General features: G+C 58.2%; 1 protein-coding gene across 2 annotated transcripts in view; it reads right to left on the bottom strand.

Moving 5' to 3' along the window:
• Positions 1–14,513, bottom strand: part of PRKD2 (protein kinase D2) — a 31,005-nt gene that overhangs the window by 554 nt on the left and 15,938 nt on the right. Inside the window, exons 3-17 of one of the 2 annotated variants that reach the window (XM_073321462.1) lie at positions 14,256–14,387; positions 13,262–13,416; positions 12,539–12,740; positions 11,618–11,698; positions 11,133–11,286; positions 10,554–10,671; positions 6,585–6,662; positions 5,258–5,528; positions 4,596–4,648; positions 3,381–3,453; positions 2,849–2,955; positions 2,297–2,458; positions 1,682–1,780; positions 896–1,163; positions 260–345 (exon numbers count right to left, since the gene is read on the bottom strand). In XM_073321462.1, coding sequence (XP_073177563.1) covers positions 260–345; positions 896–1,163; positions 1,682–1,780; positions 2,297–2,458; positions 2,849–2,955; positions 3,381–3,453; positions 4,596–4,648; positions 5,258–5,528; positions 6,585–6,662; positions 10,554–10,671; positions 11,133–11,286; positions 11,618–11,698; positions 12,539–12,740; positions 13,262–13,416; positions 14,256–14,387 — 2,039 coding nt within the window. The remainder of the gene's footprint in view (positions 1–259; positions 346–895; positions 1,164–1,681; positions 1,781–2,296; positions 2,459–2,848; positions 2,956–3,380; positions 3,454–4,595; positions 4,649–5,257; positions 5,529–6,584; positions 6,663–10,553; positions 10,672–11,132; positions 11,287–11,617; positions 11,699–12,538; positions 12,741–13,261; positions 13,417–14,255; positions 14,388–14,513) is intronic. The other variant, XM_073321463.1, reaches the window with a different exon arrangement.

Below are 14,513 nucleotides of genomic sequence, written 5' to 3'. Positions count from 1 at the left end.
CTGTGTAAGAGGGCAGTGGGGTCTAGTGGTTAGAGCGCAGTGGGGGGGGGCTGGGCACCAGGACTCCTGGGTTCCATTCCCAAGTTTTGGGCAAGTCCCAGTCCCTCTCTGTGCCTCAGTTTCCCCACCTCTCCATAGCGATAGTGACACTCCTCCTGAGCGTTCCCCTAGGTGATGGCTCGGGACATGGGCAGGGCCGGGGGATGCTGCCGGGTCTGGGGGCAGGCTGCTGGGCCATGGCTGGGCCACCCCTACGTACCTGGAGCCAGGGGTGGCTCAGGGACTTGTCCACGCTGTAGCGCTTCCTCATCTTCACCTGGAGCAAGTTATTGATCAGGTCGATGGCTGGAGGGGGAGAGAGCGTGGGGGAGTCATGGAGCAGCCTGCGGGGGCGGGGAGGGCCCGAGTCTGCCCTGGGGAAAGCCACGGGGCGTGGGGATAGCGGCTACGGCACCCCGGCAACACAGGCCTTCCTGCTGGCGGTGCTGTGCTGCAGGGATGGGGGGTGTCAGCTGGGGGTATTGCCCCCTCACAGGGGGTCTGGGCCCCCCCCCATTAGAGCTTGAGGTGCAAACCCCATAGCTGGGAGTCCTCAGCCAGCTGTTGTAGTGGCTGGGTCCTGCCACTAGGAGACAACAGACACCCCCCCACACAACTAGAACACACACCGGGGGCAGGTCATAGAAATCATCGAATATCAGGGTCGGAAGGGACCTCAGGAGGTCATCTAGTCCAACCCCCTGCTCGAAGCAGGACCAAGCCCCAAATTTTGCCCCAGATCCCTAAAGGCCCCCTCAAGGATTGAACTCACAACCCTGGGTTTAGCAGGCCAATGCTCAAACCACTGAGCTATCCCTCCCCCCAGCAAGAGCCCCCCTCCCCCCAAGGCAGGTACCTCCGGCGGAGATCTGGCGCCAGGGGTGGGGCGGGTACATGAAGGCAGCGTTCTGGATCTGGTCGTTGATGTCCTCGTCCTCGTTGAAGGGGAAGGTGCCGCTCAGGCTGACGTACATGATGACGCCCACCGACCACATGTCCAGCGAGCGATTGTAGCCCTGGTTTAGCAGCACCTCGGGGGCCAGGTAGGCCGGGGTGCCCACCACCGAGCGCCGGAACGACTTCTCACCGATGATGCGGGCAAAGCCGAAGTCACACAGCTTAACCTGGGGGGGGGAGGGGAATGGGGGAGCCGGGGGAGGGTTCTCAGCAGGGGGCGCTCTCCCCCAGTGGGCAGGGCTGGCCCTGATGCCCCAGTGAGGGGCTAGGGGGCGCTGTGCTGCAGGGAGCGGCGTGGGGGGCTCTCTCCCCAATGCCCCAGCAGTGGTGGGGGATAAGGGGTCTCCACAGTGTGAGATGGGGGTGTCACAAACAGCAGAGGGGAAGAGGGAGTGTGGGAAGGCGTCCCTATAGACAGTGTGGGGGGGTCCTTGAGGGGGGCTCTCATCTGGGGGAAGGGGGTCCCTGTGGAGGGATGTGGGGGGGGGGTCTCACCTACGGGAGGGGATCCTCGAGGGGGGGCGGGAGGGGCCTCATCTGGGGGAAGGGGTCTCCGAGGGAGGGGTCTCACCTGGGGGAGGGGGGGTCCCGGCACACAGGGGTGGGACACTCACACCTGGTCCCTGTGGAGGGTGGCAGGGCAATCCAACCTGGGGGAGAGGTCTACCTGGGGGAGGGGTCTCACCTGGGGGAAGGGCTCCGCGGAGGCCAGAAGCACGTTCTCGGGTTTCAGGTCACAGTGGACGATGTTCTTGAAGTGGAGGTGCCGCAGGGCCACCAGGATCTGCCGGGATGGGGCAGGTCAGACATCGCCAGGGCTGCCCCAAGAGCTTACAGGGGCCCTTTCCCCTCGTCCGCCCAGCAGAGGGGTCTCCCCCAGGGGCTGGCGGGGGCATACGGGGGAGAGAGCAGCCTGGGGCAGGGGAGGTCTGCCCCCGCCAGCTGGAGGGGAGGGAGGGGCGCTGCCTGCTCCCCCTGCACCCCACTCCAGGGAGGAGCTGAGGGACCAGGCTGGGCTGGGCCATCCCAGAGGGCAGCAGGGACACCCCCCGAGCAGAGCTCAGCCCCGCCAGCCAGACGGACACGCAGCGCAGGGCCAGTCGCCTCCAGACAGACAAGCAGCGCAGGGCCGGTCCCCGCCAGCCAGACGGACACACAGCGCAAGGCCGGTCCCCTCCAGCCAGGACAGACAGCCACATGCCCCCGGCCTGTCCTGGTGAACTCCCCCATCCAGCAGCCCCAGGGACAAGCCACGGTGCTGGGGCAGCTCGGGGTGGGGGCGTGGGGGGGAGGGTCTCACCTGGGTGATGAGGAATTTGGTGAGCCTCTCGGGCAGCCGGCCCTTCTCCGAGGACAGGATCATCTCCAGCATGTCCCCGTGGAGCTTCTCCATCACCACAAACACCTTCTCGGGCGTCTCGAACATGCACTCCAGGTTCACTATGCCTGCATGGCGGAGGCTCTGGGGGCCGGGGAGAGGAGAGAGAAAAGCGGGGCTGGGGGCAGGGAATCCACCTGCCCACCAGCCCCACCCCCCTTTGGATCTGGTGACCCCCATGAGCCACCCAGCTCCAGGCAAACCCCAGCCCCATGCGCTGCCTCGGCCGGCACAGCCGCCCCAGAGCGGTTGGCTCAACCGGTGTTTCCCTGCCCTGCTGGGACCTGAGCTGAGACCTATGCAACTCGCTGCAGAGAGCAGCAACCTCAGGACCAGCTCTCAGAAGTGCCCCTAAGCCAGCCAAGCCCGGGGCACCTGAAGCGGGCCCCACAGGGGGGAAGGGTGTGCTCTCTCCAGGGCGGGGGAGCGAGGAGCCGAGCGGCGTCGCTGTCTGTCTGTCCATCCCCCTCTCACCTGCAGGATGGCCACCTCGTTGCGCAGCTGGCTCTCCTGCTTCGTGGGGAAACGTAGCTTGTCGATCACCTTCACTGCCACGTCCCGGCCCGATTTACGGTGCTTCCCTGGTGGGGGCCAGAACAGAGGCATTAGGGTCCTCGTCCCAGGGGAGCCAACACCTCCTGGAGGGGAGATGCCCTGTGTCCCATTGCCCACCCCCTGACCCTGCCAGTCCCCCACCCTGGGGGTAGATTGGACCCAGCGCCCCCTAGAGGTGAAAGGCCCCATGTCCCATTCCCCACCCCCAAAGCCAGCTAGTCTCCCCTACCCAAAATAGGGTTGGACACGGGAGTTTTCTTCCATTTTCCTTCTGAACTAGTCTGCAGCATCCCTGTGCAGCCACTAAACAGCCCCCGCCCGCGCTCCACCCCAGAAGCAGCTGCATCTCAGTACACTGCCGGGTGAGCGATCCCTGTACAAACACCCACCGCACCCCACCCCAGAGGTTCTCAGTGGCAGGCCCTGCATCCCGCCTTCCCCCCGAACCCACCTCCATAGACAACTCCAAACTGCCCTGAGCCCAGGACTTCGTCCGGGAAGATCTGGTAAACTGTGGCTATGTCCTGCAATGGCACAAGGAAAAGGGTCAAGTCAGCCCATCCAGGGTTGGGGGGCAGGATGTCCAACACATACAGGGGGGAGCATAGAGACAGGCGGGTCCCAGATTGAGGTGTCAATAGATTTGGTTTCAGAACAAACTGATACATTAAACAGTAATAAGTCACCAGGACCAAGAGTTTTGAAGGGACTCAAATATGAAATTGCCGAACTACTAACTATGGTAGGTAACCTATTGCTTAAATCAGCCTCTCCAGATGACTGGCAGAGAGCTAATGGGACCCCGATCTTTTCAGAAGGCTGCAGAGGAAATTACAAGCCAGTTAAGTCTAACTTCAGGACCAGGCAAATTGGTTGAAACTAGAGTAAAAAGCAGAATTATCAGACATACAGATGAACATGATATGTTGGGGAAGAGTCAACATGGCTTTTGTAAAGGGAAATCATGTCTCACCAATCTATTAGAATTTTTTGAGGTGGTCAATAAGCATGTGGACAAGAATGATTCGGTGGATATAGTGTACTTGGACTTTCACAAAGCCTTTGACATGCTCCAGGAGTTCTCGAAGATAATTGTCAACAGTTCCGAGATTTTGCTTCAGCTAGCTCCTTAAGTACTCTCAGGTGAGTTTCATCTGATGGCTCGAATAGATCTACCTTATTTAACCTGTTTTTTTCCCCTATTTTAGCTTGCACTCCTTCCCTTTTGTCGTTACCATTAATTGTGTTACATACCAGGTCACAAATTAACCTTTTCAGAGGCCACTGAAGCAGAAGAGGCATAAGCACCTCCACCTTCCTGAGGTCGCCCGTTTTTAGCTCTCCTTCCCTGCTAAGCAGAGGACCTCCACTTTCCTTCACCTTTCTCTTGCTCCTTAGCTAACCATACAACCTCTTCTTATTGCCTTTTATGTCGCTTGCTAAATGTAGCTCATTTTGTGCCTTAGCCTTTCTGGTTTTGTCCCTACATGCTCATGCTATTCCTTTGTGCTCCTCCTTAGCCGTTGGTTCATTTTTCCACTCTTTATATACAGACAGAGAGCTGAGGGGCGGGGGTTGTGGAACCCCTACTCACCACGTTCTCTTGGGTCTGGACAAACACAGAGAAGGGGCAGGGCAGAAAGAGAGGGGCGGGGCCTCTACTCACCACGTTCTCCTGGATCTGGCTGTTGGACACGGAGATCCGGAGCGATGCCTGCCCTGGGAAGGGAAAAGGGGCCTTTGATTAGGAGCTGGCACCAGACAGGCCTGGCCTGAGCCAAATCAGTATTCCCCTCCCCACCGCATATTGTGTCCAGGGCATGAAATCCTACATGGGGGAAGGCGTGTCAAGTCCCCGCCCCCGTCCCAGCCCCTAACCCTAGCTGCAGCATCTGAGGACTGAGCTCCTCCCAGCCATGCGGACGCTAAGCTCCATCCCCAGGACCGTCTGGGTGCCCCCCCGGTGAGATCAGCATCACCCCCTGCAGGACAATCACCTCCCCCACTTGGGACGCTGCCTGGCTAGGCCCAGCAGGGTCTGACAGGATGCTGGTGCTTCGGGCTGGACTCCCGGCTGATCCAAACAGGGACCAGCCTGCGCTCGGATGGGAGACACCTAGAGCGCTGCAGGGAGAGGGTTAGGCACTAGGAGGCGCTGTGCTGCAGGGATCAGGGTGTGGGCTCGGTAGGGGGCGCTCTCCCCTCGCAGTCAGCGCTGGCCCCAGTGACCCACCCCGGTGCTGGGGGCGCTGTGCTGCAGGGAGCAGGGTAGGGGGCACTCTCCCCGCTGCCCCAGAGCCCATTCCAGGCCCCGGGGCTCTCACTCACTGTGGGGGGCCTGTCCCTGAGGATTGGGAGCATCCTGCAGGATGACAGGCATGAGGGCCTGGCGTATTGCACTCTCCCAGGCCATGGCCACTTCCAGCCCGACCCCGCTCTGCTGCTGGCTGGCGGTGGACGGGGTGGGGGCGCAGTCCTCCCCCACGCAGTACGTGGCGTTGGCCGTGACGATCTCGAAGCAGTGGGGGTTGCCGCCCGGCGGCACCAGGGCAGAGGTCTGGGCTGGTTCCACCGCCAGGATCTCAGACAGCGGGATTTCCTGCAAGGGGAACCCACTCACAGGCTCAGGGGCGAAATGCAGAGTAGCTCAGCCCAGCCTGGCTTCTGAGCCCTTTGATTTCCCTCCAAACTTTCAGGGATCCCCTCCATTTATTTCCCTCATTTTCTCTCTCTCTCTCTCTCTCTCTCTCTCACACACACACACACACACGCTATTTTTTTAAAACAAAAAACAGAGTTCTTTCCTTTTTTTTTCCCGACAGTGGGAAATAAGGGAAATATTTTCGTCAAATGTTTAAAAAATTGAGAGAAATTCAGACTTTTGAAATATTTTCCCCCAAAACTTTTCAAGTGGAAAGCAGGAAAAGAGTGGACGCCCCCCTCTCCCCCAGCTTCCCCCCCCCCAGCACACACTCTCACGTCCCACCAACTTTTCCCAAGGGGAAGAAAACGAAGGGGCAGGGGAACTCAAGAGGCAGCGGGAATTCGACCTCACTCCAACAACAGAAGAAAGCGGGTGTCTTTTTGCAGAGAATTTCCATTAAAAAAAAAACAACCCTCAATAATTAAACTTTTATTTTTTTGGTGCCAAAAATGTCTTTTGATGGAAAAAGGGCTTTTTTGTCCAAAGATTTTTGAGCAGCCTGAGTCATCAGTGTGGGGCCTCTGACACAAAGGGTGTGGTGACAACACACAGGGACGGTTCGCCGGGATTGACAGCTTGAAACTCTCAGTGGAGGAGCCGGAGAACCTGATCAGCCAGGCTGGGGAAACATCTCCCCAAGGGAAGGGCTGGGGACACTGAAACCGACAAACCCTGGGGTAGTCCGACAGGGACAATCCCCCCACCTCTCTAGGAGGAACACACAGTAGGGGATGACTCTGCCTTGGGTGGGGTTGGGCTCAGTGGGCCCTGAGGGGGCATCTCCATCTCTGCTAGGGGAACAGGGACAATTCCTGCACCCCCGGGGGGTGGGGGGGAACAGGCTGTAGGGGACGGGCTAGGTAGGCTCTGATGGGTTGCTCTTCCCCTGTGACTCCCATACCAGGCAGGTCCCACAGAGGCCAAGCCCCATGCAGGGCAAAGAGGGCTTACCTTGTAGTAACGGCTGGAGGTGTTGTTCTGGAAGAGCGTGATGCACTTGCAGTCCAGCCGCCAGTAATGACGCTTCCTCTGGGGAGAGGAAAGAAATGAACTTAGTTCCCATGTGGGTGTCTACTGCGTGGGGCTGGCGGCTCTGCCCTGGGCAGATGGTCACAGCCCAGCTTGCAGGCGGGGGAGGAAGGGGGCAGGGGGAGTTGGGGCCCCCTCAGTCCACCTCTACCCCAGGCCGGCATCATGGTCCTGAACCAGCCAAGATTCGCTTAACTAAAGTACGTTACACACAGCTAGTCGCTCAACAGTCTAATATGGTTTAACACCCCATTCCATCTCCCTTCCTACCATGTACGCTATTCACACCGTCATGCTGTCTGTGCCGTTCACGGCAGCTCAGTCTGTCACATCTCTCTGAACCCTGCTGGTTTTCTAGTTACACGACCCGAACGCGGAACGACTCGGCCACCTGGCTGGCCGGCCGTTTCAACGACGGACCGTGGTCAATTTGGAAACCTCGAGGAGTCGTCTTCTTGTCCTGCAGCCGCCATCGGCAGAGTTTGCTCTTGCTGAGGAACAAACTATCAATGTCGACGGTTTCTGCTGACATCTCCACTGTCGGTCTCGATCACGTATGACCTGGGCGCTGAATTCTTTTTCTTTATGGCAGCTGGAGGCGTCCATCCTTCTTCTCTACCCAACTGGACATGAACACGCTCACCAGGTTCTGGAGCGGGCAGTTCTCTAACTGAGTGACGTCTGTTATAAAAGTGTTTGTGAGCTCTTTTAGCCTTTTTATGCGATTTGGCTACTCTCCTCATGACGGGGCACTTCGGAGATTCTGTGTATGTGTGTATTTTCCAAAGTCGGAACAGTAGCTCTGAGTTGTCTTCCCATCAGGAGTTGTGCTGGACTGGATCCAGTAGCCGTTGTTGGTGTTGATCTGTAACGCAGAAGAGCGAGGAATGGATCGTCCTGCAGTAGGATTTCCTTGGCTGTCTGTCCAGCTCTCTCAGCCTCTCCATCGCTTGTGGGTAATGTGGGCTGCTGGGAATATGATCAAAACCATATTTTGTGCGGAATAACTTAAATTCTGCGGTGGTGCTTTGTGGTTCGTTGTCCACCGCTGGTTATTCTGAACGCCAAAGGGAGCGAACGGGCATGTCAGTTTCTCGATAACAATGCAACATGTTCCGTCTTTCAAGTACGTTATCTCTCTATACCTGGAAAAACAGCCCACAACAACCACAAAATGCTATCCTCTGAATTTACATAAATCTGCAGCTAATCTCTTCCCTGCTCTGTCTGGTAGAGGTGTCTGTACACTGTGTGGCTCAGCATTGTCTCTTACATTGATTTGTACTGGATCGCCTTTCAAAAGCCCAGTACAGTAACTCCTCGCTTAGCGTTGTAGTTACGTTCCTGAAAAACGCGACTTTAAGCAAAATGATGTTAAGCAAATCCAATTTCCCCAAAAGAATTAATGTAAATAGGGGGGTTTAGGTTCCAGGGAAATTTTGTTCACCAAAGACTACATTATATAAACACGCACACACACACATACAAACACAGCATAAGTTTTAAACAAACAATTTAATACTGTACACAGCAATGATGATTGTGAAGCTCGGTTGAGGTGGTGAAGCCAGAGGGTGGAAGAGGGTGGGATATTTCCCAGGGAATGCCTTATTGCTAAATGATGAACTAGCATTCGGCTGAGCCCTCCAGGGTTAACACATTGTTGTTAATGTGGCCTCACACACTACAAGGCAGCACAAACGGAGGAAGGGGAGACAGCATGGCAGACAGAGACAGAGACACACCCTGTGTGTGAGAGAGAGATGCGCGTTGCCCCTTTAAGTACACTGACCCCACTCTAAGTGCATTGCATTTTTAAGTAGATCAGCAAGTTGAGACAGCAGCTGCTGCCAGCAAGCTCCCTCCGTCCTGAGCCCTGACGTGTCCCCCCCGCCCCCCGCTCTATTGAGATGGGGAAAGCGGGGGACAGGAGCAGGGGGGAGGGGACACCCGGACATTAGCCCCCCCTTTTATCCCCCCACACCTGCACAGCAACAGAAGGCTCGGGGAGCAGCTCCAAGGCAGAGGGCAGGAGCAGCACATGGCAGTCGGGGGAGTGACAGCTGAACTGCAGGCAATTGATAGCCTGCCGGGCAGCTGATGCACGGGGAACTTAGGGGAGCGGGGAGCTGATGCGGGGCTGCCGGCCCACCCTGGTTCCAAGCCCCCACCAGCTTGCTGCAACGGGCTGCTCTTCCTGCAAGCAGTGGACAAAGCAGGAGGCTGCCAAACAACGTTATAAGGGAGCACTGTGCAACTTTAAACGAGCCTGTTCCCTAATTGATCAGCCACATAACAACGAAACAACATTAACCAGGACGACTTTAAGTGTATCATCAAATCCTCTGTTGAGTTCTTCCACCCTCCTCGCTAGGCCCATCATGGCTGCCACGCTGCGACTGGGTCTTTGATCCCACTCTGAAGGCAAAGCTTTTGTCTCTGTAAGTTGTTTCTGTGGTGAACTGGCCCCTGCAGTTCAGATCCCTCCAGGGCTAGTCAGAGCTGCGTCAGGTGACTTCAGCTCTGGGAGAAGTAGAAGGTGATTGTAAGTCCCTTCTGAGATGACTGTGACGTCAGATCCTGAGTCAATTTAAAGTCAATAGTCTTGCCATGAGTATTTAATTTCACTCTCCAGGCAGGCTCTACATCATCACCAGTGATAGATCCCAGAAGCCATGTTTCTTGATTGTCTGTAATACAAGTCAACTCCCTGACTGCTTTGGTGCAGCAAACAGCTGCAAAATGTCCATATTTGGTGCAATTATTACACCATGCGCCTCTAGCTGGATATGACTTTTTCCACATGTTGGGCACGGCAGCTGGAATTTGTCCCTCTTAGCCTAGTTCTCTCTCCTTGCCTCAGGGGTTTATGATAATGACATTTAACTCTCAAGTGTCTGTTTATAGCTTCGAAGGGCAGGTCTATTCTTAAAACGCTGCAGAGTAGCACTTCAGTGAACCCGCTACTACACTACGTCAGTGTAGTTAATCCATGTTCACGAGGGCCATAGCTATGTCGACGGGAGAAGCCCTCTTGTCAACATAGCGCTGTCTATAGCAGGGGTTAGTTGGTATAACTGCTTCGGGCGGGGTGTGGATTTTCCACACCCCTGAGCAACATAGATTTACTGACATATGTTGGTAGTGTAAACAAGCCAAAGCTACTTTTAGGTTTTTCAAGTTGCTCCTGCCTTTTGTTCTGATGTGTGACTAATTCTGACTGTTCTGCTCTCTGGATATCTGTGGCTAGGGTTAAATCTCTCCTCAATCATAGCTGCTGTGAAAGATTATTATCTGTTAACCCAACAACAAGCCTGTCTTTGATATTTTCATGTTTTGCATTCCCAGAAACACAGTTTTCAGCCAATGCATGCAGAGCTCTTAAACTTTCAGCATTTCCCCCTGGTTCTTGAATTCTCCGGTGGAAACATGCTCTTTCTTTGAGGTATAAAGTATGCAACAAACACAGCCAGAACCTTTTCATCGTCATCTCTCTGACTGGCAGCAATGCGAGATCTTGCAAAATCTTTTTTCCAGTCTGTCCAGTGTGAAGGTTTGTCAAAAATAAAGTTCTGTGGGGCGCTGCAGAGGGGCATGTTGATGAGATCCTGCAACTTTTGTTCTTTCTGTCTGCAACTGTGGCTGCTGTTTCTTCTGTTTCTGTTCTTAGTCCCACTCCTGGCACCTCCTCATGCTCCTGTCCCAGAACTGGCCTGGCTGTGGAGCTCACTTACCCACCCCGGCTGCGTCCATCAGGTACTGCCAAGGTTAGCTTAAATGGGGTATTTTACACACAGCACCACCTACTGACGGTGCAGTATAATACAATTTAGTGTCCCATTGCAGCCAGCTCTTGAGCCTGGCTTCCCCAGAGGAACCGGCCCCGCTCACCAGGGTGTCTTTGCTGCTATAGTGAACCACCCAGCCTTCCTTCAGCGCTGTGCTGGATCTCCGGGTTGTGTGCCGCACCGACTGCACCACCCGCATCAGCGGGATGTAGCCCATGGAGCTGAGGGGAGAGCAACCGGACAAGTGAGCTGCGGGGGGTGGGGAGGGGGGCAGGGAACCTCAGGGCTGAGATAACGGGGATAGGGAGGGCTGCGGGTCAGCACTGAGGGGCATCACCAGATCTGTGGGTGGGGGAACACGGAACTGGGACAGCTGGGAGGGGGCTGCGGGTTGAGACTGAGGAGCATCGGTAGAGCTGTGGGAACCAGGGGGAGGCCAGGGCTGGGGTAGGTGGGGGCTGTGGGTCAGGACTGAGGGTCATCAGAGCTGGAGGGGGGACAGGAAATCCCAGGGAAGGTCCCCCAGACCCAGAGGTGAAGCAGTCAGGGGATATTGGCTCCCCGTACCAGGAAACGCAGCTGCTAGCTGGTGGTAGCCTGAAGCCAGGGGGCCTCTGGCCCTGACCCAGGATGCTAGGGAGGGAGGGGCAGGGCAGGGGAGATTTTGGGGGCAGGGCTGTACCCCTGGGATTTGCTGGCGTCGTCATCGGGGTCGTCCCCTCCGTGGAGCTCATTCTCCGAGTGGGAGCCGGGGATGATGCCCGAGTCGTCCGATTCGTCCATCAGCGAGTTCTTGTCAGCATCGCTGAGGTCGCTGGCGTCTTCCATGGGCACGTCTGGGGGACAGCACCAGAGCCCGTGGGATCAGCACCAGGGAGGGGGGCCCTGCCAGTGCCAGGGTGTGAAACCGGGGTGCCCAGAACTGACCCACAGGACCCTGCCATTCTGGGAGCTCAGCCGGGCCAGCCCACCTGCCCCATCCTCTCTGCACCCGCACCCAGCCCCTGAGCGGGCAGGGGCCGAGGGAGACTCATCGTCCAGGCCACAGGCTGTATGAGCCAGGGCTAGGGCTGGATCCCCAGTCCCGTCCCCCTCGCCAGCCCCCTGGGCAGTAGTCCCAAGGCAGCGTCCCACCACCCCTTCCACCCACGCACGGCTGCCACTCACCCCCGCCGTTGAAGAGCGTCTCGCCCAGACAGTCATTGGGCACCCGGGTGGCACAGCGTTTGTGGCAGTTAAACTTGCAGTCTGAAAGAGAGGAGAGCGTCAGGGGGGTGCCAGCTTGGGGGTCTCCAGCCCCGTCTCTCAACCATCCTGACCCCCTTCCCAAAGTGCAGACACCCCACCCCCCTCTGACACCCTGCACCAGTCAGGCTGTGAGCCCCAGGGTCCCAGGCAAACGCCACCAGCCGTATCCATTCCTGCCCCTCCTGCAGGTGAGGGCTTCTCCTCCACTTCCCATCCCCCCACTGTTGTATGCTGTTGCTGTTCTCTGTCAGACAGCTGCCACGTCCCACCCCAGAAGTAGCTGCCTGTACAGTGCCTGTCGCAAGGGGGTCCTGGTCTATGACGGGAGCCCCTTGGCGCTACCGTAATACACCTAATAAATAAGAATAATTTCAGAGCTGGGTGAAGCCATTTCTGTTATATAGCCAGTATCCTGGCCTCCCTCCCACCCGAGATCAGACCCTTGGGCCCATCTAGCCCAGTATCCCGCCCCCTTCCCTGTCACCCCAGATCAGACCCAGGGGCCCATCTAGCCTGGTGCCCCACCTCTCAGCAGTAGCCAATTAAGAAACCTTCAAAGGAAAGCGCATTCACTCCTCCCTTTTAGGGGTGGGTGCAGAGCGGGTGGGGAGAATCTCTTTCCTGTCCCCTCTGACACTCATCCCAGGCGCTGAAGTGTGAGAGTGGAAGCCCTTTCCCATAGAAATATCCAGCCCCTTCTTACATCCAGCTGGACCCTCCAGTGGCAGGGAGTTCCACCGGCCATGTGCACCCAGTGCTCCCCTCTCATTTCCCTACCTTGGCCCTTCTTGGAGAAGGAGTCCCACCTGACCCCCCCACCTCCCTCCCCCCCCCGGTCACCTTTGCACTGCAGGCCCTGGCGGAAGAGCCCCTTGAGCAACTTCTTGCAGAACTGGCAGACGGTGGGGCGGGTGTACGAGTGGATGAGGAAGGTGTGGGGCACCTTGACCTTGGACAGGAACAGCTTGTCCAGCTCGATGGGGCGCCCAATGTAGGAGGTGCTGGTGAGCCGGCGGGGCAAGGTCTCCATGGAGCTCCGGCTCTGCAGGGGAGGGGGGTACGGGACATGGCGGGAATGAGGGGGGGAAGGGGGGTCACGTTCCATGGCCAACCCAGTGCTGCAGCAGCCGCGGAGGGGGCCAGTTAGCGCTGCCATGGGGCGGGGGTGGGGAAGTTAGCTCCCTCAGGGACGGGGGGGTGGGACTTCCAGCTGGGGACCCAGTACATTGAAACCTGAACTTGTGACACCCAGGGTGTCACCCAGGGTGACACCCAGGGGCTGCCCATCCACCCCCACCCCCACTCTTCTGGGGCACGATCCTTGGTCACGGCTAGCCACAGCTCTAAACTACCCAGCAGCAGTGAGGATGGACGCCAGACCGCTCCCTTCCCCAGCACCCAGACCCTGCCCCTCCAGCCTGAGAAGAATCTCGCTGAGCCGGGCAGTATAGGGGACAAGACACACAGCTCAGGTGGCCACGGCGCGCGGCCAGCGCCATCTCAGGGGTTGGCCCGCGATGCAGGGCCGGGCGGTCCTCGCCCCTACCCAGCGGGGGCTCTTACCAGCTCGTCGGGGGCGCAGGGCAGCGACTCGGAGGTGGCGAGCCGCAGGGACTGCGCGGTGGCCAGCGAGGTGGCCGAGAGGCGGCGTTTGCGGGCCCCGCTGCAGTTGTTGGGGATGTTGAAGGCACAGCGTTTGTGATAGTTCAGGCCACAACCTGCAACACACGGAGGAGCCGCCTGCGTCACGTTTCCGACCAGACGGGCGGCGGGAGGGCCCGGGGGCAGGGGAGGCCCAGTATGGGATTAGGGCCCCACAGCGGGATCGGGGTCCCATGGTGCTGTCCGAAGACCAAGGCAGTCCTCCCCCACAGAGCCTATGATCTAAGTGTAAGACAGACAGACAGACGGGAGGGCATGGCTCTGGGCAGCGGTCCCAGCCTAAGGAGTGGGGCAGGCCCCAGCGTGGATCCGTCTGGGACGCTGGTTTAACAGGACAGCTCAGAGCCTGAGTTAAGCATTAAATCAGTTAATTTCCTACACGCTAAGTGACTCCGTCTCTGGCTGTGTCCTAGGGCTCGGACAGGGCACGTGGCAAGGGGGTCACAGCCACGTGCCGGAGCCACCAAGGTCGAAAGCAGAATGTCCCCAACGCCAGGCACCCTGCCCCCCAACCCCCCAAGCCAGGCAGAGGTGACCTGGGGGGTGGAAGAGCGATGCCAGCCCCCACCCTAGAGAGATCTCCCCCCCGGGGGCAGAAGGCTGCTCAATCCGTGGGGCTTTGTGGGTTGTTTCTCACCGGCTGGTTTGTGCAGTGGGACCCTCTTCAAACTGGGCTGAGACCCCCCCCAACTCATTACACACAAGGGTCACCGAACGGCCACTCCCCACCCCCGACCTGCGCCAGCCAGGCCCCAGTCCTGGGGCCAGATCAGAGCCGGCATCGCCTAGAGGGGAAAGGCCCCGTGTCTCATTCCCCACCCCTCCTCTCCTGAGCCGCCAGCCCCCTGGGCTCAGATGGGGAGACACCCCCACACCCTCCCCCTGGGCTCCATACCATCACACTTGAGGCCCTGGCGCACCAGGCCAAAGAGCATTTCCCCGCAGTGGTCGCAGAAGGCCGGGGCGCGGTACGAATGCACGTTCAGGGCGTGCGGACGTATCCGGAAATCCTCAAAGGTGGCCGAGGCTGGTGGACAAGAGGGAGGGAGCTCAGGGCACGGCGTGGCCCGGTCCAGACCCGCCGGCTGCCCCTGGGAGAGGGAGGGCCTGGCTGGACCCACCTCCCTGCACCCACATCCCCGTAACGATCCAT

Source organism: Lepidochelys kempii, chromosome 23, assembly GCF_965140265.1.
Source record: "Lepidochelys kempii isolate rLepKem1 chromosome 23, rLepKem1.hap2, whole genome shotgun sequence".
In the NCBI taxonomy this organism is placed as follows: domain Eukaryota; kingdom Metazoa; phylum Chordata; order Testudines; family Cheloniidae; genus Lepidochelys; species Lepidochelys kempii.
This window is presented reverse-complemented; position numbering and strand designations above follow the sequence as displayed.